Source organism: Rhea pennata, chromosome 2 (genome assembly GCF_028389875.1).
Source record: "Rhea pennata isolate bPtePen1 chromosome 2, bPtePen1.pri, whole genome shotgun sequence".
Lineage (NCBI taxonomy): Eukaryota > Metazoa > Chordata > Aves > Rheiformes > Rheidae > Rhea > Rhea pennata.
In genome coordinates, this window is record NC_084664.1 from 52,996,033 (window position 1) to 53,020,624 (window position 24,592).

General features: G+C 40.8%; 1 protein-coding gene across 7 annotated transcripts in view; it reads right to left on the bottom strand.

The window, feature by feature from the left end:
* Positions 1-24,592, bottom strand: part of PDE1C (phosphodiesterase 1C) — a 313,258-nt gene that overhangs the window by 183,657 nt on the left and 105,009 nt on the right. For 4 of the 7 annotated variants that reach the window (XM_062569519.1, XM_062569520.1, XM_062569522.1 and 1 more), the window contains one exon: positions 5,429-5,455. The exons of the other annotated variants lie outside the window; for them this stretch is intronic. In XM_062569519.1, coding sequence (XP_062425503.1) covers positions 5,429-5,455 — 27 coding nt within the window. The remainder of the gene's footprint in view (positions 1-5,428; positions 5,456-24,592) is intronic. 7 annotated transcript variants of the gene reach the window in all.

Sequence of the window (24,592 nt, forward strand, 5' to 3'; positions counted from 1 at the left end):
AGATTTTGTTGCTATTTAATTTATTTTTGCTCTAAATAAAGAAGGTATGGCCTTATTCATGTCAAATCTTCAAAAATAATCTGTTCCTCTACTACAGCCAACATATTAAGGAATGAATGCTTCATTTTGAGTAGGAAAAACAAACAATTTCAAGAGCAGGTCAAAAATGCATATATATGTCTGAAGTCCAATCTCACTACTTCTTCCAACTCTAGTAAGCAGAGGGAAATAGGAACAGGGATAGAAAGCAAGAAGGTAGGTAAAAACTGCAGTCATTTCTGAAGTTTTCCTCTTACAGAAGGTGTCAGGGTAACAAAAGCTAGGATTTTCCAAGGGTAGGTTTCATCTTTTCTTCCCAACATGGAATTTCCCTACACACAGCCAAGTAATATAAACTTCTGGTATTAAAACACAAACTCCTTATAGCTTTGTTAACTTGAACTGCAGCCTCTTTTTCAGAGCTGTATAATGCTGCCAGTTTCTGATTGCACTTAAATTATATTAGAAGATTATTCAGGTTGCAAAGTCAAGCACTCAGAAAGCTAGAAAATACCAAGTTAAGGTTGCCAATGCTGCTTTATTTTGGCCCCATCACATATAGATTAATTATGTTATGAGCTTTACTTTCATTTTCCATTTTTTCCTCAAAGCACCTATGATTTTTCAAATGCACTGAATACACAGCACTCGATGAAACATTAACTTTTTTATTGAAATGAAGTATTCATTAAATCTAACTAAAGGTTACAGAAACAGCTCCATCTGTAATATTATACAGATAAATTAACAGATTATTTTTGCACTACTCCCTGCAGTCTGAAAATTTAACCTGTTTCCCTGAAATAGAGAGGCCCAAGAAGTTCAGTGAGGACTGCAGGTTCCAAGAAGTCACAGGAAGCTGAGGAAGTCTCAGCACCCCAAAGATCATCTTTTACGAAGAACTTCTGGAGCACATGTTTACGTTACTGATTAGGGTATCAACCTTCAATGCATCCTATATTGCCAGAGTTGCTCAGATACTACCTATAAAGAAAAACTGGAGCTAAGCAGCATTATAATTACTTGCAGAGCTTAAGGAATTAGGGGTATTTTTATTATTTGTAATTAAGATAACCTTGCAAGGTCACTAGATAAGCTATGGAAATGAAATGATATCAGAAGAAAGTACTATGGAACTAAACCTATTGCCAAACCAAGTATGATGATGAATGCCAAGACTTAATCAAGATCACAATAATATTCTAAAGTATTGGGAGCTACAATAGATGACCCCTGGAGGCCCCTTCCAAACTAAATTATTCTTTGATTTTGTATCCATGACAGCGTCAACTATCACCATATACAACTGCCTCTACTCTCACAATTAGCTTTCAGACTGTGACGATGCTTCATTCAAATAAAGATCTGTTGAGGAAGTCCTAACAGTGCTAAAGCAAAAGATGAATCCAGAGCACATTGAGCTTTACTTACACAGTAGAACTATAGGATCTTGTTCTGAATAAATGTACAACTTAACAATCACCTAGCATCAGACCTCAGAAGGCTAGAAGTTTACCTTCATTTCGAAATAACTCTAAAGAGAAGGTAGATTATTTTCATCTAAAGATGTATGGGTAAGTGTAACCCTGAAGCTGATTATCAGGTAAAATCAGAATAAATACCTCCTTTTCCATTTATGTGTAATGCCATTTGAGCATGTACATGTTTCTTTACCATTTTCATTTCTTTCACTACACACCAACACATTGCTTATGGTTTTTAGGAAGGACATGTTCACATTCACATTTTCTTCAAGACTAGGAAACTAAATGCTGCAGCAAACTGGAACTGAGAAGCACAAACACAGAGGAGAGAACAGGGAAAAGGATGGAGAGGAATACTTTAGCGTATGTGCCTCCTGCTAGATTAGCTGATATAGCAACAGAAGAAGCAACCACAAAATCCTTATGAAAATTAGTGAAGGCTTGCTGCTTGGGCCATGTGGTTTCTATCAGAAGCCTAGATTTTTTTTAATTAGTGGGTTCTTTTTAAAAGAAATTACATTAGTATTTTGCATGGCCTATTACGATGCTTTTCATGCCACAATCATAATTTAAAAGCAGTTCAGTTACATCATGTTTCCTATTTTGTACCTAAGGTACTGCACTAACAGGTAGTTTTGGTGGGACAGATGGATGAAATATCAGAATTCGTTACTCAACTTGTACATAAAATGAATTCTCAGTAAGAGAGAGATTTGCATCTTAATAGAAAATTAAACAGTACAATTAACCAACATGCAGTCAAACCAGAGGGGGCAACACATGCAGTTCTGTGTTATTAGCTGAGTAAAAATGCATTACTGTGGATGGTAACAGAGAAAAATGTGTGCAGTGTAAGCCAACACAAAGATTATTCTCTTCATAAATTTTGAGAAGATAAAGAGGAGTTCAGCAGTTCTGAGAAGTGCTAACCTGACTGTACTGGCAGAATTTCACCCAAGCAGCTGAATCTAATCTAGGAAGGGATTGCAAAGGGCTACTTGAAGGTCACTCTTTTTCCTTTAGGTGCTGAGTTTCTCCCAGGGAAACATGGGCACCTGCACAGCTGGCTACCCAGCTTCTAGGTGTCTCAAGGTGTCTTTCAACAGCAAACCCAGATGTGCCATAGGTCTCACAGGAGCCAGAACAAGCAAAAACAACTCAGGACTTGAAAGTTCAAGAGTATTTCAGCTTCCTGGCTAGTCCTCGCTCAAGCTGACTATGTCTCAAGTTACTATTTAATAAGCTATCTACTATTCAGTTACCCATAGTGAACTAGATGAGAAAATGATAGATGACCTGAGCTCTGATTAAATATCCTGCTTCTCTGGTACTGCTGTGATTAATTTACATCACAATTCTGTGGTTCAGATGCAATTACTAGGTTGGGACTAATGAAATTAGGGTTGCCTAGACAGCTGTGAAACTTCCAAGTTTATGAGGAAAATCATATCAATATATTATAGTTACAAAAGTATTTGAGTCAACTCAGTTAACACTATGATCAATGCAAGAGTCACTGTCTGTCATTTCCAATTAAAAATTTAGTTCAGCTCGGAGTTTACTCTGACACTCTTTCTCTTCAAATTTTCTTGCACATCTCTCTCCTTCCTTCTCAACAGATCCGGACTCGAGGGAAACTGTTTCCTCATACTATAGGTACAGCCAACAGCAGTGTTTCTCCTGCGTAGTTAAGTGCTGCTTGCTATCCCATACACATTCTTGTGTGACTGTTAATAATACTCCCAAAACAGAAAACAGAGAAAGAAGATGCAAAAGCAAACAAAAGACCATTTCAGTTTGGCTGTCGGTCACCTCCAGAGCTTGGTAACATATAAACCACAGAGACTGTTTTGAAAAACATAACAAAGAAAGAAGAGAAAATTCACAGTAGATGAATGTGGGACACAAAGGCCAGGACTTCACTTCACTTTTGCTACTTCACTTCATGTATATTTTTAGAATCACTAATTCCACAGAAATATGCAACTTTTAAAAAGTCTTTAAATGAATAGCTGTCCTGTCACATCTTTTTCCTAGAGGTGCATTAGTGCCTCACACTTCTGCATCAGATGGCAGTACCCATCTGTAGTATTATATCTCAAGTTCAACTCAGAAGCTCACTAGTCAACTGATTTGCCCTCCACGCATGCGAAGCGCAGTTCCCAGGCACAGCAACCACTTTGCCATGGTACACAGCCCCCAGTACCTGCAGAGCAAGGTTATCGTTCCTAACTGCTCTCCAATGGCTCTGCACAGGTTCCTGGAGTGACCTCTTGCCCGCGCAAAGGTAATACCGGTTGTTTCACAACACATGGCCGCAGAGGATGTCTGCCCAGCGGCCACAAGCACCAATCCAATCAGCCAAACAGCAGACACAGATAGTAGCATTAGACAGAAAGTACAGACCAAGTATGAAGAGATTAAGCAAAAAATTCCAAATCAGAAGCAACATGAGCTTACCCTGTCACTGTAAGTTTAAATGCATTTCTGAGACATTTACGTTTCGGTAAAAAGTTGATACAGCTGTTTATTGGGTTTGCAGGAGCTTTTAACATTATGTCTCTTCTGAAGCTTATCAAACCTCTCCCATACAAAAGACATGCTGAACAGAAACCTGCTTGACTGTGGTTATGCGTGCAGAAAACACACCCAAACGACACACAGTACCTGGGACAATGCAAACAGTACAGGACACGCAGACATAGTGAGCATTCATCCTGGAAATCATTTTAGCCCCAAAACAAATCATCTTGCAGCAACTCAGCAGCTCTGGCCACAGACACTGTCATAGTTAATTAACAATTAAAGTGAAAGCAAGTGAAACGAGGAAAAAGTAGAACTGCAGAGTTAAAGAGTAGGCTCCACATTTAGGAATAAAACAAAAAACATGTATTTACCTTCTCCCTGTTCTAATGTCTCACACTATTCAATGCCTGCCTGCACAGTTCAACATGCAAATCTCCAAATCAGCACTTTCCACTGAACTGTCAAAGCTCAAACGCACCTCATCAATGACTCGAGCCACCATACTTCAGCTCTCGTAGCTGTGACACACAAGCATATGCATAGTCTGTCCTGCCAGCACTGTGCTGGGGTGGTCATCTTCAGCATTAGGTGGCTGCAAAATCTTGGCTTATCACACAACAAGGTTGGCTTGTCTGCCAGCTCCCTCCATCATCACACAATATTAAAAGGCACATTCAGAAGGGCTACAGGGTTTTGTCTTTAGCAAGTACCCTGCAGGAGTCTCCAACCCGGTTAAAGTCAACAGGAACTAAAGAGGCTCAGTATGCTGTAAGATGAAGTCCCCAATTAATACTCCAGATGCAGGAGGGGGAGGGGGTCAATTTAGCACCAAAAAACTTTGTGCTGCAATGTGTATGGTCTGAAGCAACCAAGCAAAAGGCCTCCAAAAAGAAAAATGAATTTGCCGAAGACAGGCCCCATTAGGCCTCCCTTCCGCAAGGAGGCAGCAAGATAGCTAGATCAAGTAGCTGTAATAGAGCCTGTTATTCAACAGGATGCCAGTTTTCCTCCAATCTCCTGCAAAGGTGCAAATCATTAGCAACACTGAAAGCCCACAATCCATTTTTTTTACTACAGCATGAATAAGTAGTAAGAGTTAGAACCAGTAGATCTTGCAGAAGGAACAGAGTGATGTTTAGTGGTGTTTGACCTTCAAGACAAATATTTCTACCCTTACTCAGGGAGCACTGCCACTAACATCATAGGGAATTTGGAGGAGCAGTGCAGGATGGACCTTCAAAGAGGGTAACAATCAGCAGAATGGCATTTCCCAGTGAACAAAATTAGTCTGGTAACAGGAAAATCCTCCTTCAAACCCCCTAACAAAAAGAGACAGACGACTCACAAATACCTTCCAGTCCTCTGCGATTTACTCTTACCTCTGTGATGTTTTCTTGTATTTTCTCCTGCAGGAAAAGAACAAAATACAACTGAGATAAGAAAGCTCTAGTGGTGAGGACAAGAAAATGAGAAGGTCAGAAATCAGGAGTGATTAAGCAAAAGTCTAAGACACAGTGACTTGTGCCATGAGACTCTCCCAGACCTGACACAGCCATTCTCTTCTGCTAACCTCAGTGGCTGTTGCCACTGCCTTCTGTAGGAAAAGGAGTGTGTTTGCCTATGTGCACCTTAAGAAGCTGTCTGTACATCTTGCCTTTTTCATATAAGATAGGGTGGGTAGTGACTAAAAGAGAATGAATTAATGCTCTAGATGATTTTTAACAGGAAGGGAGAAACCTACTTCCAGAGCTATGGGTTTTATATCCCCCCCCCTCCAGCAAGTAAGTGGGGCCCTATTTGTGGAGGGTTTTCTAAGACAGTGGTGGTCAGGGGCACATCTGGCCACTGTAGCCACTCAGTGCAAATCGCCCAGTTGTGGCCACAGTGGTTTTACAGCAGCCTTGCTCTATAAAGACAGCCTAGATCCTGACAAGAGTGGTGCTCTGCTCAAGCAATGCCCAGATGCCAGACCACAGGGCTTCAGTTCAGTGCAATGCACATATCTTGGGACCTCACTGACCTCAGTCCAGGACTAGCAACAGAAAGCACAGATAAGCACAGTGATAGTACCTCTCCACCTCCCTAACCCAAGGATCCAGGCCTTCCACTATATTAATTTTTGCAATAGCTATAAATCTCTCTCTCTCTAGCATAGTAGATTTTGTCCTCTACAGCAGGTAATGGCACAAAGCTTTCAACACTCAGAATACGCTGATAATCATGAGTCCTGCCATATAGATAGCTGCAGAGATATGTTTGTGTGTATTTTGACAATGAGCTCTTTGTCCTATGCCAATCTTGTCTTGCAATGGCTTTGCACAATGCCGGGCAAAACGAGGCATTAATTCCAGCTGAGCTCAACAATGCCTTTGTATCGTAAAGTAAAGCTAATGATCTCAAACCTTAACAAGGGACAGGAATAAGTCTCATTGTAGACTGCAATGAGGACTGCAAGATCAACGTCCTGTTGTTGAGCCTAACACCAACAGATGGTCCCCATTTTTTTGGATGTATAGGTAATATCATTAGAACAGGTGTACTGCTATAAACTTTCAGTTCTGCTTTTTCATCTCTGATGCTACTGCAAATGGAAAATTGTGGCTGAGTCAGATAGGCCCAAAATACTCAAAAAGGGGTACTGGCTGACAACAAAAGATAAAAATAATAATAATTAAAAAAAAGGTGAAAAGGACTGAAGTGCCATTTAGTTCTTAATAAGAAGAATGAGTAATGTATCCTGACAGGCAAATGTTTAATCTGATATTACCTTTAGAAACTGTACTCATACTTGTACCAGTTTCTGTATACTGACCATATTAGAATCATAAAGTCCAAGACAATAACTTTTAAAAAAAAGTCAGAAATATTTCATTTACACTTTACTGTGTAAATAAGAATTGCATATTTAAGCTTGAACAGACGCAACTATAAAAGAGCAAACACTCACAGCAGTATCAAGATTCCAGCTTACTGACATTCATGTTACTGACAAATATAAGTGAGAGTCTAATTGGACATATCTGACTCTATGAGAATTTTTCACTTTGGTAACAAAAGGGTGAAGAATAGAAATTCCATCTTGCAGAGATTTAGATTTGGAAGCTCTGGAAAAAACAGAACTTCACTAAATTTTCTTGCAAAAAGAAAGAAAATGCTGAAAAAAATCCAGCCTAACCACCCACCGACCTTAATCCAGCTTGACAAAATATATTTTATGCATAAGAAATCCAAGTTTTTTTGCATTCAATTTTTTATTTCTTCTATATAAGTACAACATGACTGTTTAAAAATTCAGATGCAGTTTCCCCAATAAGTGTTTAATGGTGTGTTTTAATATTGCCAGAACTATTTTCCCTTTACTGATCAAAGAAGAAATTTCAGTAACTTTCATACAATTTTGTAAAGTGCTTCTCTTTCAATAAAACTTCATATTCCAGCAAAGCCATATTTTATAAATTCCTGATTAGCTCAAATTTTACTATATATCCTAAAAAGGTGACCCAACCTTAGGCTGCTCTTTGCATATGCATAGTAACATCACTTTTCCGATCAGTTACACCTTTAGCACACTTTTTATTCAACAACATTTTTACTACCTTAGAAAATTGTATTATTACAGATGACAATACTAGGGAAAGGGCATCTACCTTATCATAGGAGCTGCAAAAAATATAAATACATTTTTATTATTGTTGTTTCCACACCTGCAGTCCAATTACAGTCAAGGTATACGTATACCAAGTTAGTGATTGTGTTTGTATGCACTGAATTTGTACATTACAGTTGAAGAAGCTTGTTTATAGACTCAGTATCACTACTGCACACACATGCATTAAAAAATGCTACTAGCAGCTGCATCCATACTGCTTCTCAAGGCTTGCAATAAACCTACTGTATTCCTGTACTTTCAGCATTTCAAAAATAAAGTCTGACAATGCTACTCACCAACACTGTGAAAAGGTGCTGATAATATACAGCTGTCTTCAAATACAGCCTTTAATTTGCTTCTGGAAAAGCACACAGTGTGGCCATCTACCTGTTTTAAGCTTGCAAACCAACAAGTGTACCTGCCTTCAATTAAACAAGATTACTGCAAGCAATGAAATTAGAAGCTGCCTCTTTTAAAGTCACAGCCAGAATTAATGGTTGGCTACAATCAGCAGCTATATGTGCATTAATGAGAGGAACTTGGTTGGAGCAATTAGAGATGGTCAATAAACAGCAGTACTCTGTGCAGTTGTTTTCCTACAATTTTATGGAGCGATTTTTGGAAAAGGTGTAAGGCAAGCTATTCTAGTTTTCCTCTACAGGAGGAGTCTATTCAGGGAGGACTGGATGCTAAACTGTCTTTAGCTCAGGGATAAACCTGGGAATAGAGAGTTCTTATGATCAGGCTCTAGGGAATACCCTTTTCTGACAACAAAGTCAAGCTGGCTGGGGGAAAGAATGATAACAAGCTACTGGAGGCAGTGCTACACTTCCCTTTCTTACGGGCTCCCGGTGCTGATGTCTGCAACATGGGCATTATGATGTGTGTAAGTGTAGTTTCTCTTCCTGCTTCGCATGTGCCATTTGAGAACTATAGCATCCATTCAACTTGTGTTACCTGTTGTTGAATGTATTACTCATGGGTCTATACTTAACTTATACTAAAAATAAACCAGAAAAAGTTAGGTTTTTTTGTTGGGGTTTTTTGGGGGCTGAATAGAATTAACAGGTGAGTCACACCAGGTAGGTCCTATATTACTAGTGTAAACTAGAAATAACTCTAAAGTTAATGCAATTTCACCCACACAAGCATAGTATGAAGTCACAATCATCTGTGGTAAAAGAAGGCTGCTTTGGAGCCTAATGAAAATAACCTAGCAAATGTTTTTTAAAGTGTATAGTTTGTAATAAGGGAAAAAAAAAGGGGTGGGTAAGACAACTTCTGAATCAAGTGAGAGGTCAGTAAGATAGTTAAGCTGACTATTTCCATACAGTCTTTTCTGGAAATGAATGAATTCCTGCTGCTGCCAGAGAAACAATAAATGCACTGGCCATACACAAAGTTAGCAATGAGATTTACACGAACAAAGTGTAGACAGCTAAACCTACAGGAGCATCCAACTCCCATGGAAATAAATAGCCATGTGGCATCTCCTAGTCTGTTTTGATGCCTGCCAGTATCTTTAAGGGCCAAGTACCTTTTCCCAAGATTACATTCCTACCTCTATGATGTATCCTTAAGCAAGTCGCTTTTTTCCCCTGTTTCCCCTTCAGACCCCTTTTCAGTTAGTTTGTTGGCTCCTCAGAGTTGAGGCTTTAGCTAAATGTGGTTTTGTACAAAAATTTGTCACAATTAGGCATAATTGTAACCCAAGTAACACTACTTTTACCTAGTTCCCAAAAGCCCTCACACTTCCAGTGTATCTAGAAGCCCAGAGATGAGCATTTGCTAGAAATCCCCAGGGAGTGTGTCTGAATCCAGTAACCATATTCTCAGGCATTATTCCACTGAGAGAAGGTGAGCGCATTAAAGTGACTGAGTAGGTATGGAGAGGAGTGAGGGCGGAGGGATTGGGGGAATTAAGCAACTCTGTCAATTGTTCTAGTTTTGCCCCATAATCAAACAATTCAGAATATCTACCAGCTAAATGAATTGCTCTTTCACTCCTACGCAGCCTCCAAAGAACTATCTAAATCACTTAAAGTTTTTACTCAGAATAGGGACTTGGTTAAAATGGTGTTATTCCATATTTATTTTATACTGCTCAGAAGTTGAGGTACACAGAGGCTAAGTGCAGGTGACACTTTTTGGTCAGTTAGTATTCCTTAACGGAGAAGCATCAAGCAGCCGCAAGCATGTCCTTAGCCTGTTGCAGTGGTCAAACAGCTCAAGCAATTTCCTGGCTGAAGGTCAGATTCAGCACTCTTGGTGGCTTAAGCTAACCCAATTTTGTTTTGCTTGGACATTGTAATGGGTTTGGAGGGCACACATGGTTAGTTAAAGCAGTTTAGCAAACCAGATGTATCTTATAAAGTCCTTGAAACTCAGTGGCCTGGGATCTTCAGTTTGTACCATGCACAAGCTCAAATGTAACACAGCAGCTGGCTTCATGTTGGTTCTGCCCTCCTTAGGAAAAGCAGGCAAAAACATTTCAAGGCACTGAGAGGCTAGCTAAAGTAAACCTGCTACAGCAGTTTGAGAAGATATTGCCCCCAGCTATCTTGTGCAGAGCCCCAGCCATAGGTTAGCGTCCTTGCAGCACGACTGAGGGACACGCATGTGTCCCTGGGCACCTGCTGCTTCAGCGCAAAGGTCAGCATTTTGGCTTAAACTGCCAACACCGGTGGCTTTAAGTAGCTAAGGTATATTCTTTATTGCCTGCTCCATGGCAGAAACAGAGAAGCCAAGAAAATTGCCAGGGGCATTAACTCCTCCAACTGAAGCAGGGAGGTTTGCTTGAGCTCACTTCCAGGACCACGATTTTTGTCACTGACATCAAGAGAGCTGATGGAAGCGACAGGCAGAGAAAGGAAAGCTGTTGTCTGTGGGGGAACATTTTACAAGCTACTTCTTCAGGAGAACCACAGATTTTAGAGAAAATGGAAATGGCTGCACGTGCAAATAATTACAAAGAGTCACCCTCTCCTTGAGGGGAAGGAGGGACTCTTCCTCTTCTACATTTAGAAGTTTTATAATTAGCATGTTTAAGATACGAGTGGGAAGTTGACACTCATTTTGTTAATGGAGTAGGTCCATTAACAAAAGCACCCAACAACATCCCAATTATAATATTAGAGTCCCATCATGTTCGTAGCTCATGTGAGCCACAACTGCTCATCGTTTCTCTGAATGAGTTGTTCAGAGAAGCCTTTCAGAAACGCAGAGAGATAAAGCAAAATGATCATACTGAAACATCCAGCCCATAATACAAAAATTCTTTTTTTTTTTTCTCCTGCCAGAGCTGGGCTTCTCGTGATAGAATAAGTGCTATGATAACATTGCTATAAGCTTTATTTCATATCATTGCTTATCTCATTGTTTTGCTAAATATGCTAATATATGAGACAAGAGTCTCTCTACAGGTCAAACATAGTAGGTTTTTCCTGCTTTTTTGTTACTTGTAGGTAACTCAACAGTTTTATCTGATATCCCTTCCTTCCTGTTTTCTCTAAGAGCAGACTATGATGCATGTTTATTGCTTTGGTCCCCAAATCCTTCTAATTTATTGGTGCAGATTTGCCCAGATTTTCTCTGGGTGGCCACGTCCAAGCCCAGGATTAAGAGCATTTCCCAGCTCCCCAGTGCAGGTACCCTCCCTGGCCATATCACACTGGCATATCAGTCTGTAACCTGGATGTGCTCCATACCCCCACGCATTCCTCTCCAGGGTGGTGGTGGGGGAACCAACCAGGCTGTTCAGATAAAGCGAGTTCTTCAGACTGACAGGATCACTTAAATTGGAAATTTTCTCTCCCAGTAGCTCAGTGTTGTGATTCATGCAGAGCATACCAATTAATTGTCATCATCACAGCATTAGTGATGTATTTACACTACGTTGCCAAAGCTGACATTAGTAACCATGTATAAATCAATTCACAAACATTAAATCCCACAGCACAGACTATGGGACAGCATCTGTCAAATTTCAAGATCCTGTGGGAGCACTGACCAGAACTCAGAAATATATTGAGGTTGCCAGACTTCGACGAGTAGGATACCATCAACTGCTATTGGTTTTTCAGTTCATTAACTGAAACAGGAAGACCAATTTTCTTGTTTTATGCTCTCTCAAGTTAACAACAAATGTAATTTATTGTTTCTTTTATACAGGCTGTTTACCAAAATACTGTGCTAAGCTAAAAACAACATAATCACAGAGACTAATAACAGCAGGGGAGAAGAAATACTAAGAAGTGGGTGAGGAAGGAAGAACAGATTTCAGCTGGTACTTAAAATGTGATGGTTTATGTGAGATTCTAAAAACAAGAAGATTTGCTTTAAATTAGACCCTGAACTGCATGGGACCAAGTGAAATCATGAGACGACGATGCAGTTATTTTTCTTATTGTAAATAGATTATTAGTCTGCGTGCTCTGCAGCACGGGCACTTGTGGTACAGGTACGCAAGACATGAAACCTTCAACGCTTGAAACAGGCATAATGATTTCAGCAGAGACGGACAAGACAGTGCAAAGGGACATCAGATTTACAGCCAAAACAAATGAGAGAAGAAAAATGTGTGAAATCTTGGAAACAAGAGGTACTGGTACAAAGTAGAGATGAAGCTTGTGTCATAAGCATGCAATCACTTTTCTCAAACTACATGAAAATATCTGAAGGTCAGAAAACATCCTCATTGCTTTTGTACAAGGAAAATACTATTTTGATAAATTTTAGTTTAGCTGGCTGGCCGGTGGCTTTCATCGCTGTAGCTATTAAGTTTTCTAAACAACTAGGCAAAGAAGAATTCTGAGAAATATCCAACTTCACATCCATAAGGGATTGCAACCAGTATGACATAAAAAGGATGGATGGATGTCTCTCGCATGGCCTCTGCTTCTTGCCTTTTGCAAAGATAGCTCTCCTACTTGTGGCTTATCAACCAGTTTCCCATTTGGTTATTTTGGTTCTAATGTGTTTCTCAAGCCCACAGGAAGTATAACTGGAGAGGCAATTTCTTAAAATTCGTGTAATAGAAAAGCTGCTGTAATAGCATAACTAGTGAGAAATAACTTCACTAAGACCAGACAGAGCCTGTAAGTGTTAAGGGTATAATCTGAGTGAACTGACATTAGCACTAAACTATTACTATATTCTCTCGTGAGAGTTCAGGACCTCAGCTTGCACTCAAGCCCAAAATTTTCGATCATCCACACTGCTAAAATGCTGGTCACTAATTCACTAGTAAAACAGGGATTCAAGTGTGGGGAGGAGGAAGGAAGCAAGCAAGCAATGGGAGAAAGTATAAAGGGAATCATCCTCAACACCTGCCCATACAGATAATGAAGACACATGATGACAATGAAGATGGGCTTGAGCTATTTAGCACTATACCTTCAACCTGAAGCTTGATCTCAGCTCCCAAGGTTAGTGTGAATGCAGCCCTTTCTCCACTTTGGGTAAGGAGCTATAATGCTCCATATAGCTATAATGTTTTTCTCCAGACAGTGGTATGTGAGAAGTACGGCAATGAAAAGTATTTTCTTTTCTGATGACATAAATAAGGTCTGTGATCAAGTGTCATGATTTTATTTAGCTTCATTTTAATGAAGGGCAACTATGGCTTGCCCAGTCTTTGAAAAGCAGAACTGTCAATCAGAAGAGGAAAGTAACTGCTACATATCTTTTCATAGCACAACATAAGACACACACACCCCAAATGACAAAAGAAGAAGTAAAGGCGAAGTTTACTCAGTTGGTCTGCATCAAATACTGTACATACATGAGGGCTAAAGGAGGCTTCAGCAAGACAATCTGAAATACAGGGATCTGCAGGGAACACTGGGAACCCTAAAGGGAGAGCCAAGCGATCCAGGTTTGTCACTGAGATGTTGATAAGGCCAAATCAGAAGGGAAAATTCAATACAGAAATAAACTGGACCTGAATTTTTATATGTTGGTATCTTAACTCCAAAGAAAAAGTCAGTGAAATTTGTAGGAGGGCTTCTGAAAACAGTTTCATTCATTTAGATTTTGTACAGAGCCAGTATAATTATTGAAATCTTGAAGTTCTTTCTCTAGTTTTACTCAGTTTTCCATCACTCCTCATGTAAAAAATCCTGCCATTGCAGATGGTATGGATTAGCTGAGGAAAAATACTAAGTAAGAAAAATGGGCCTGTTTCTTAAGATCTAGCCCTTTTGAAAAGAATGAGCTATTGCTCATTCTGCTTTTTTTCACAACAAGCAAATTCTCTTGTGCTTGATACACATCACCCTCAAGAAAAGTATGCATACTCATAAAAATTCTGTTACAGGTAAGTACTTTTCAGGAGAATAAAGTCTCAAAGTCTGCCAAAGTCAGAAAAGAATATAGAGCCATCTTCAGTATTGCTCTATTTTTGGTTAAAAAAGAAACAGAACTGTCAAGCCACCAAAATGTATGACCTTTGCATAAGTACTATTTGAAAAAGATATATGTATTTAGTCTGACCAAGTGTTACTTTGTAGCTGGCCAGTCAAGATGACTTATGGAACATTTGGCTCCAAAATAAAGGGGATGACCTGCAAAGCACAGGATGGGTGGTACTTGAACATGCCTATTTTGTAGCCTCTCCCACTGGAAGAGATTATGACACTCACTGCACAATGGGCTCGGAGGGGCTGGGAGGGAAGAATATCTCCCTGCTACTCTGAGTGTAGATGTGCTTCATATTGTGTTCACTTGGCAACACTGACCTCCATAAGTGGGATGCTGCTTCCTTGCTATTACAATGTCTCAGAAAAGGCTGCATATACACAATCTTTCCTGTACATCCTTTAGTTGTATCCTGTTCATTTTCCTAAGAAAAGAGCTTTTGAAAACAAGTCATATCAACAATGAACGTAATAGGGAACAGTCTCTTTTGGAATAAGGCAAAGAAGAATTTCGCAGAGCACACACAGTGGCAATATTTATGTATCACGTATGTTCAAGGCACATAATACTGTTTAGCTGGAATCCCATTCCTCCAGTGCAAAAAGCTGCCTGAGACCCTCAAAGAAACAAACACATATAGATTAAAACTTTATTTTAATCAGTGGCACTATGTAAAATGAATATATTCAGCTTCTGCAGGAGCCAAACAGACAGCTGTCGAGTTTGTTTCATGCAGGGCGGCTCTGTGATTAGTTGCAGCAAGCACAACGATGGGGAGGGGGGAATCATTGTTCGTACCCTGGATTAAATATCAAGACAGGAAACATGGACTGGAATTACATCAGACCAGACCAGCCACGTGCATGAAGTCACCAAACAAATCTGCATCTTGCCCTAAGCTCTAGTAAATCTATCAGACTGTTGCTTGTTATTGTTTCCCCCTCATGCTTCCTCCCCCCGAACACAACCCACCCTCTCTGTCTGCTGCTAGACAGCTGGTGTGACGCAGAATTTTAAATCTCATGTTTTTGTGCCAGGCCCTCTCCTGACTCCGGGTTACAGACTGAAACACTCAGATTACTGTTTAACAAGCCTAAACATGGGGTGAAAAATTTGCTGCACAAAGATGCAGTGTTCCCTTTTCAAAATAAGGTTCGCTTCCCCGTCCCCACTCCCCAGCTCCCAGCCACCCCCTCCTTCAGCACACTGACAGTTCTTTAAAATGACTCACGGCTGTCAGTGAGATTACTCTGGGCAGTGAGGGAAGGACTGCTATTGTCCTGATGGTGCCTTCTCATTAACAGACCAAATACTAAAAGTCATTCCTAGGAAAAGGCAACATTTAAACTTCTTGTGAACAGCTGGCGCTCTTGTGGGCTATCCCACCACTCTGTTTTTCCAGGAAAAGTGACATTATACAGGGAAGCAGTCTGAACATGGATGTGCCTTTGAGATAGCCAGCAGAACCTGTTTACAGAGGAAAAACGTTTTCACGGAGGGTCCTTAGTGCTCAACCTCCTTGTTTCTGACCTGAGATATTGCCCAATGCAGTGGTGCTCAACACTCCCAGCAGACTGTCTCCAATGCTATTGCCAATATTTAAGTGTAACAGTAGTGATATTTTTTCTGTAGATAGATGCCTATCTTTCCATCCCCCCACAGCATGAATGACATCGTGTGGTAACACAAAAATGACTACTGAATTAGGTATGATGGCAGAGTTAAGGAAGAGAGAAAGGATGAGAGTCTGCAACTCCCCTCCACCAGGGTCTGCAGCTCTGAAAAGCTGTCCGGTTCCCTGCATGCTGGGAGTGAGGAACCGCTCTCCACACAGGTGGGAATCTGGGGAGAAGGAAATGGGATGGACAGGTGGATGGATGCTAAAAGTCTTTTAGCACACATACTGAGAATTGAGAGGTCTGTGAGAGATTTCTGTTATTTAAGCCCTACTCCACACTGTCACCAACTGTCTCACAAGCTTTTAGATGCTGCAGCAACTGGGAGGGAGAGGTGGGAAGGAGGTTGTGCAGAGAGGTTGAGTCTCCTTCTCTGAAGATATTCAAAGCCTGCCTGGATGCAATCCTGTCCAATATGCTCTAGGTGACCCTGCTTGAGCAGGGGCGGGTAGACTAGATGATCTCCAGAGGTCCTTTCCAACCTTAACAATTCTGTGATTCTGTGAGGGGATAACTTCAGAAGACTCAGATTTAAAGATGTATTTAAATAAGCAAACCCTACTGTCTTTTCCACATGCCAGGTGTTACAGTTGTGAGAGATGCTCTAGTTCTTCAAGTTTGGCTCCTTTAAGGGAGGAGTCAAGTTCCCTGCACTCTGGCTGAGAAGAGGAGCAGAACTGCCTCCATAAGGTGAAGGATATTCAAAATATGTTTGATGTTTCCTAGATTTTGAGGCTAGATGGGACCATTATGATAATTTACTCTGAGTTACTCAGCAAATTTGCATAACTCAAGAACTTCTTTCTTCTCCATTTATGAGCACGTATCTTTACTGCAGTCAAGGTAATCAGAAGTAGGTCTTACAGAGATCACTGAGCATTTATAAGAGAGCCTTTCACTGCAAAGCACTTTAAACACATACTCTGTACAACATAAATGACTTCACCTACAGATCAAGTCATACTGCATCCAAGTCAGTAGGCTCCCCGCACAACATAGGACATAGGGAAAAGAAAAATGAATCTCCAGGCTTAGCTAATAGCAACGATAGGAGAATTTGGATTGATGTTACAAGAACATGGCCCAGACACCAAAGAAAGTTTTCCCAATCCTCTAAAAAGCAATGTAAAGGATCCCAAAGGAGGGACTCTCATTCATGTAACGGAAGACATACTCAGAAACTGACACAGAAATAGTGTTTTGTACAGTATTTATTACCAGTAGTATTCTTGCAACACATAGGCTTTTCTTCAGGGTCCCCCTTTAGAATTTTAGTGAGGCCAAAATACCATGCTACAGATTGAGCACAATTTTCAAATGCCCTTAAAGGTAGCCTTGTCCCCACAATTTTCAGCAAGGCTCAAAGTCCTAAATAACTTGTATATATATTATGCTATGAGCTATTTTAATCAGTGAGTAAATAAAACTAACAAATGTTTATACGTAGGGATCTGAGAGAGAACTCTCAGAATTATCTGCATTCTTTCCCTCATCTTCTTTCTTTTTAAGCTGTCTCTAGTTTTCCCCTCCACCCTCTTTATGAGTCAGTATACTCTTTTGTATATGATCTCCCAATTCTCCCCACCCAGCCTCAACCCCCACAGCTTCCTCTTCTTTCACCTTCCAACCTCCACTGAAAAAAAGAGAGCTTTCCAGTCAGACTGTAGCTGTCCCTGCTGCATCAGTATGTGTACAGGAGCATACTTAAAATGTGAATTCAGCCTTTTTGCTTAGCAGAAACCAGTAACTGCTTACTGCTAGTGAATCCCAGAAAACCAGCTGCTCCACAGGAGGCAGGGGAGGAAGTGTGATCTGAGCATCATTTACAGCAACCATCTGAACTGTTCAGCCTTGCGAGGGAGTTTATGCTCTACTTCTGCTCCTTTGCCCTTGGATGCTCCCAGCGGCTTGTGCCGTGAGCTCTGCAGGGACTCCCTGCATGCCACAGCTGTAGCTAAAGGGCTCTGTACAAACTTAGCTGTTAAAATGACACAGATCTTGTGTTTAATTTGTGCTAATCTTGGTGTTGAAATGAGATTTGCGCCAAGCTGGGATTCGTGCTACAGATGGATATTGTGCAACTTTCTAACTTGGCTAGGAGTTTTGTGCATGAATAGTATCTTTCCCCAGGAGTGTAAGAAATCGTCCCTGAAATGATGACAGAGACCTACTAATAGCCATTCCTAGTGTCACATTAATAACAAATTGACTCCACAACTTGACAGATATGTAAGAAAAAGCACAGAACATATCATACATGTCTTTATACACCTTAATAAATGAATTCTTTCCTGAATTTATCTCCAAGAATGATTACGACAATCCTTTCCCTCTGCACGCCTGAGCTCGCATGAGCTTCTCTATCCAGCATTACCAATTACTAGGCATGGAGGTCCTCCCAAAGAAGATGCGGCAGCCTGGCGTGACATGAATAGGACTCCTTGGCATAGGCACAGCATTTCAAACTTCCTCTCGACAGTCACGTAGAACTAAGGTTCTCTGGGAGCTCTGCACCAGCCCCTATGGACAGTAAAATTCTAAGATCTCCAACCTGGATATTATCGATTTCTGAGAGAAATCCTGATTCCACTGGTCAGTCAGCTGAGTTTTACAACCAGTTTCATCAGAGTTTGCGCTGCTACCTTAATCTATTACAAAATTTTGACTTTGTTAGTTTTGCTTTAATCCCATCTTCAAAATGAATCCACTTTTCAAATATCCAAGAAAACTGCACACAGCTTTTGGTTGAGGCCTGAAGCAGTATTGAGCCTGCTGGAGGAAAGACTATTCCTCAGCTATAATTTGGAGTTAAGCGCAAAGCTGGGCTCTAACACTGTCAGAGAAAATTTTGCAGTGTCAGGGAGTAAACAACTTTTCCCAAGCCATCAATTACTTTGAAAACATAACTTTTCAAAGAAAACAAAAACAAATGCTCCAAAGACCATGAGCTGGATTCTAACTTCATCCACGCAAAAGCATTGGTATCAATGAAGTCATTCTTCCTCCTATTTACAGGACAGTTCATGAGATCAAAAATAGGCTTATGAATCCAAACAAGCCTTTCTAGAAAACCTCTGATTTACCCAAATCTCCAGTGTTCTGAGAGCAATTCACATCTGTAAAGGTATGCTTCACGACTGATACAGTGTTTTAATAGGTCAGCCCTAATACATGAACCTCAGTCTTTCCTCATCCACCAGCGGAGATAAGAGCCAGAAGGTTTCTAGTATGTTGCAGGGACTGAAGTGAGGTTTTGATGGCACAAGACAAGGAAGAATGGAACAAGAAAATCTCACATGCAATTCAGGAAGAAAGAGAAACACCCTAAATAAATATCCTTTCAAAAGCTGAGTTGAGTTTAATATAGTGCTTGAATCCACCAAAAGCTGGCAGATTAGGAGATGAGCTGGCCTCACAGCCTTTAAAACACACACATACACACACACACACATGCACGCACACGTAGAGGATTTTTTAGTGCTGTCTTCCATCAGTTTTTATTTCTTTTATGTACGGATTCCTATCCTACCGACACATTTTTAAAAGAGAATTCCAGAAAGAGACTCTTATTTTCCCTTTGAGCCAAAGTTTAAATTCATATTCCCCAAAATAACCTTTTTCATATCCTTGTTTTCTATGCAGGATTGCAAGCTTTATAGCAGTGATATTTGAAAAGCACTGAATTTAATATTACAAAAGGAGCCCCTTTCTTCTACTACAGACCATGGTCGTCTTTTTATAACTGCTGAAATAAATAATTGCTTTTTAGGCTGCAGGTATGATTCATTTGTACTACTTACAGAAGAATAAAAGCTTTTTTTATGATTATGGTAAAAACCAGAGAGTGTATATTATTTTTTAGTCAACATTTTAGTATTAAACATGAAGTCTTCTCTCTTTTGTTACCTACAGGACTCATTTATTGATTTAAGATTCAAATAAAAGTCACTGGATGGAACAAACCAAATAAAGGACTGAGGCAAAATTTATCACAGTTTACTGAATTACTACACCTCCAGACACCTTACTTCTTAATTAACTTCTTCTAAAGTTTCTGTGCTCCAATTTATTAAAACGTATTTCCTACCCTGTCCATTTTTCAATCATAAGATTGGCAATTGGCAGCATCTCTCCTGTTCCCATTGCTCCTTCAAAAACTGTAACGTGGACCATATGAAGCAAGCTGTTATGGGCTCGTTAAATGGTCAAATTCAGCTCTTCAGTTTACAGGGAGAAACATTTTTTTAGATCAGCCAGACCCTGACAAACCTTAAAACTAGTCCAGTTGCTCATATTCAGAGAGCAGCTCACCCAGACTAAGAATTTAGAGGATCATGCTGGAACACTGCCATCTCTAATACATACATAGCACCCATTTTCTAACTTCTTACTCTTTTAGGAATCACACCTCTATCTTCCATTCCCTGTATGTACCCAATTCCACCTTCAGTGGCAATTTGAGGAACACACGACAAGTAAAATATAGAAGAAGAGGCCTAAGGAGTAGTTTCCTGACATGGTTCTCAGACAAACAATCCCTGTCTATGCTCATTAGGGAAACCAACCTAGAAACAGGGTAGCAACAGCTGTATTTAAATATGGTTGAAGCTAGCTCAGTTCTGCTTCCAGGGTGAACAGGGCTTTAGTTTAAACCTAGACTCTCAGGAGGTTCAGGAAGACTAAAAACAAGACCAAAGACAGCAGGAGTGCCTCTCTCACCTCCGGAAAGAAATTAGCATATTCATATTTTCCACTTGAAAAATGACTAATTTACACATTTCCTAACAAAGTGGTGCTTTCTGAGGGGCTTTTTTATCCTCTGCTATCTGCTGCCAGCTAAAATATTTGGGGACAAAGCCTACTGTGTAGAGAACGCTTCTGGATTAAAGGGAGCTCTTTGTTTCCCTGTTTATGATTGCTACATAAACGAAAATGAAGTAGATGATAGGATACTGTCACTGGGAGTGACATTTTTCAAATAAGAAAACTTAGAAATACTGTAAAGCATACACAGATAAGACAGGGAAACAGGTAAGTGAGTGGTGGCACTTTAACGCTTTCTAAATTGTCTTCAGTCACTAAAGCTCCATGTTTTCCCATTGAAATCACTTGCTGCTTCACCATTTATTTCGAGTAAAACCGGATTTTGTATAAAGGTCTGCATTTGGACCTCTTCAGTGCTAGTAAGATTCACAGTGTTTTGCAGAGGAAGTTGAGGAAATACCCTAGGTGCTGAAATACCCTTCCTGACTCTCCAGCAAAACCATGAGGTTTTCAAAGATATTGATTTACATGTGTTTCTATTTTCTTTCCCCTTCAGATTTCTTGAGCCAACTGTACATCGACAGGTTTGAGCAGGAGGCTCTGAAGAATGAGGTCAAAGTCATGCATCCCATTCGAGTCATAGTTCAGAGATGGCTGCTATTTGTCATTTCATCTTTGGCAGCCTGAGGAAGTGCTGCACTGAGAATGCAGGGATTTGTGATGAATTTAGCAATTTAACATTATAATCCAGCTATTGGGAAGAAGGTTAAAGTCAATCTTCTCTCCTGTCCTTCTGCAGTGCCTAAAGCATTGCAGGGGAACCAACAGATTCTAGTGATGTTGGTAATGATGTATTAGATAAAAAATCACGGTTTTATTTTTCTGCACACGAACAACCAAGGAAACTAGACAGAAAATAACTTCATGGTGGGTCTTCAGCTGCCCTAAACCAGCACAGCTCTGTTGAAACTAGTGGAGTCCTTTGACTATATGTCTCTGCATTCTTAAATGCCATCGGAAATGGATTATCCTAGCGCTGAAAAGAACTTCAGTGTTTTTACTATGTTTGAGAAACCAGGAGGTAACTGAAGCCACTTCATGGAGTTTCAGGAGACCTAATTAACATACGGGAACGCACAGTCTTTCAATGAGCAGTCTAAGTGCTAAAACTAAATGCCCCAACACAGCCGCCACTGCTCGTACTTCCCTAAAGAAACTGCCAGATTGAAAAGCAATCATACAATCACGTTTCAAAATCTGGTCTCCGAGCTCTGACCCTATCAGTGCTCTGTAATAGGTCCAGTCTAATCTTAACTGATACATTTTGTAGGGCAGAAAGCCCTCTGTTTAAGAGAGTTATTAGTTATCATAAGAGAGTGCAGAATGGATTCATAAGTAATTCCTGTGTACATAGTGTTCAAGCCCACAGCTGAATTGGTTGCCCAGAGGGGTTTTTTTGTTGCCAGAAAGGTTATGGAGTCTCCATCCTTGGAGATATTCAAAAGCTGTCTGAACACAGTCCTGAGCAACCTGCTCTAGGTGACACAAAGACTCACAGTTCCTGCTTGCCTTTATTCAGAAAACACAGCCGTATGCATGCTACTTGAGCAAAGGGGATGGACGAGATGACCTCTAAAGGCCCCTTCCAACCACAACTATTCTGTGATTCTGTGAATAAGGAGAGTTTGAGCAGGGCTGTTGCTTAAGAGCAAGCCACTTGAATCCCTTTTCTGTCAGAAGTAGCGGTGGAGAGCCATAAACAAACAATCTGTGTGTCCTTCAGAAACACAGTGTCTTGCAGGCTGAGCTTGTCAGCCTTCATGGGTGAACGCTGCCTGGGAATAACAGGCAACTGTTCAAAGGCAGGCCCCCATATAAGGAAACAAATGGACATCCCCATGCCTGAGCAGCAGCCAAGGAACTGAAGAGAGCTGCTCCTCAAAACATGCTCAGCAGATGGAGTGCATGCGTATACCAGCTGTGTGCAGAGGCAGTTGGCAGCCCATCAGTAGCCAAGCAGCATGTGCGTGTGCATGTGTGTGCGTGCACATGCGTGTGCATGCGCACGTTTGTGTGGGAATGGGGAGGGCCGAAAGGAGGAAGAGCAGAGGATGGTGGAGAGATACCACGTACACACAGGGGCCCTCCCAGGAGGCAGGGAGCTCTCAGTCAGCCGAGAGGGGTAGCCCATAGGCAAGGCATATTTAGTGTTTTCTGTTACTGTTTGAGCAGGAAAGCGTACAGGCTGATGCAGAAAAGCACACACAGGAGTCCTAAGTCCCTGTGGGCTGTGCTGTCACAGTAACAGAGTCTCAGTGCAGGCTTCTGCCCAGGACCTAATGTGTTTTAGGACCTAACACCACCTGGGCTCTACAGCATGCACTTTTTCCATGTACTCCACAACATTTCTGCCCATTCCTCCAAGTTTTGCCTTCTGCTTTCTCATGCTTTGTGTGGTTTGCAGTGAGGCTAGTGAGCTTAGAGGTATTACTACAGGAATGACTAAAGGGAGTTAATGTTTCCTACCACAACATTTCCTCAAAATATGCTCCTGCATCCTTCTGCATGTGGCTTTTCAGGTGCATGAATCCTCCATTCTTACTACCAATATGTGAGATACGCATGAAGAGAAATAAAGCTGCTCCAGTCCGATTCATTTATGATGATGATGAAACTCAAAAATTGGTCCATTTCTGGAAGGGATTGGTTGCAGGGCAAATCAGCATTTATTCCCAGGGGAGATGGTACCCTGATGGCTGCATGTCCACTACATAACAGTGGTCCCAAGTGAGCTTCTGCAAGGAAAACTCTGGAGTAAATCCCTCACTGACCTTCTGACTCAACATACAAAGAAAGGGCAAGGCTTTCAGTTCTCGACTTTCAAGATTTTCCCCAGTGATCTTCATATAGCTCTAATGGTACCTTTGCACAGGAAACAGCTTATTGAGAGACCTTTCCTGAATGTTTACTAATAATAAAACACTAAAAGATTCTTTTCTGAGCTGTGCTTAAATCTAAATTAATATCTAATAGGCCATGTATAAAAGATGACATTTATTTCATAGATCTCTGCTTTGTGATACCCAAATAAATATTTTGTCACAGATGACTTATTGCCCAGTGAGGCAATTTACCACACTCACTTAAACCTGAGAAAACATCAAGGGTCCATTGACTTGATTCTCTTACAAATTGCTGCACAGAATCATTAAGTCATGAATATGCATATGTCAAGTAAAAACATTTCAGAAATGTTACTGTTTGTGGCTTTTATTCTTAGGCAGCAAAAACCGATGAAATCTGTGTATGGCCTAAGGACCACTGCCTCATACTGCTATGCTTACAAAGCAACCAGGCTGCTCTGACCAATAAACTGTGTTAGACAGCTACATAAGGAAAAGGAGAAGGAAATCCTTCCAATCTACTCCAGAGGCAAATTCACTATCTTGTCTGGCTCTTATAGCAACATATGACTCATGTCGCAACAGACACCTTGGCTGCAGCCTCTCAAAAACCTGTCCTTTGCACAACATCCAAACAAGCTCTCTACTCCTTGAAAATATACACTTCATGCCCAAGCCTCCAAAAGCAAATCATCCTGTGGGACAGAACTGTACCAGGTGCACTCCAGAAAAGCCTTTGCCAGATTTGTTAAAGCAGAAAATATACTAAATTATGGGAGTCTATAGAAAGCCTCAGCTTAGCCTTCCCTTTGTGCCCTTTGGGTTTCCATTGCATTCAAGCCAAGCAGGCTGAGATAGGGCAAAAATTAAAAGACTCCCATCCCTGCCCCCTAGGAAAGCTAGATATTGATAAAGGTACTGAAACAGGAGTCTGGTTTGCCCCCTGAGTCCCTGCGAGTAAACATGCCACTGGTGCAGGAGGGGGGAGAGGAGGAAAGTACCAGTGTCCCTGTAGGTGAAGTCCCACCAAGGAGATATAAAATCCAACGCTGTGCCTGCTGAGTGTCTATATCATCACAGCCTTTCTCATTTAAGAAGTGGTGTCAGGATCAAAGTACTTATTGGGTATGGTAT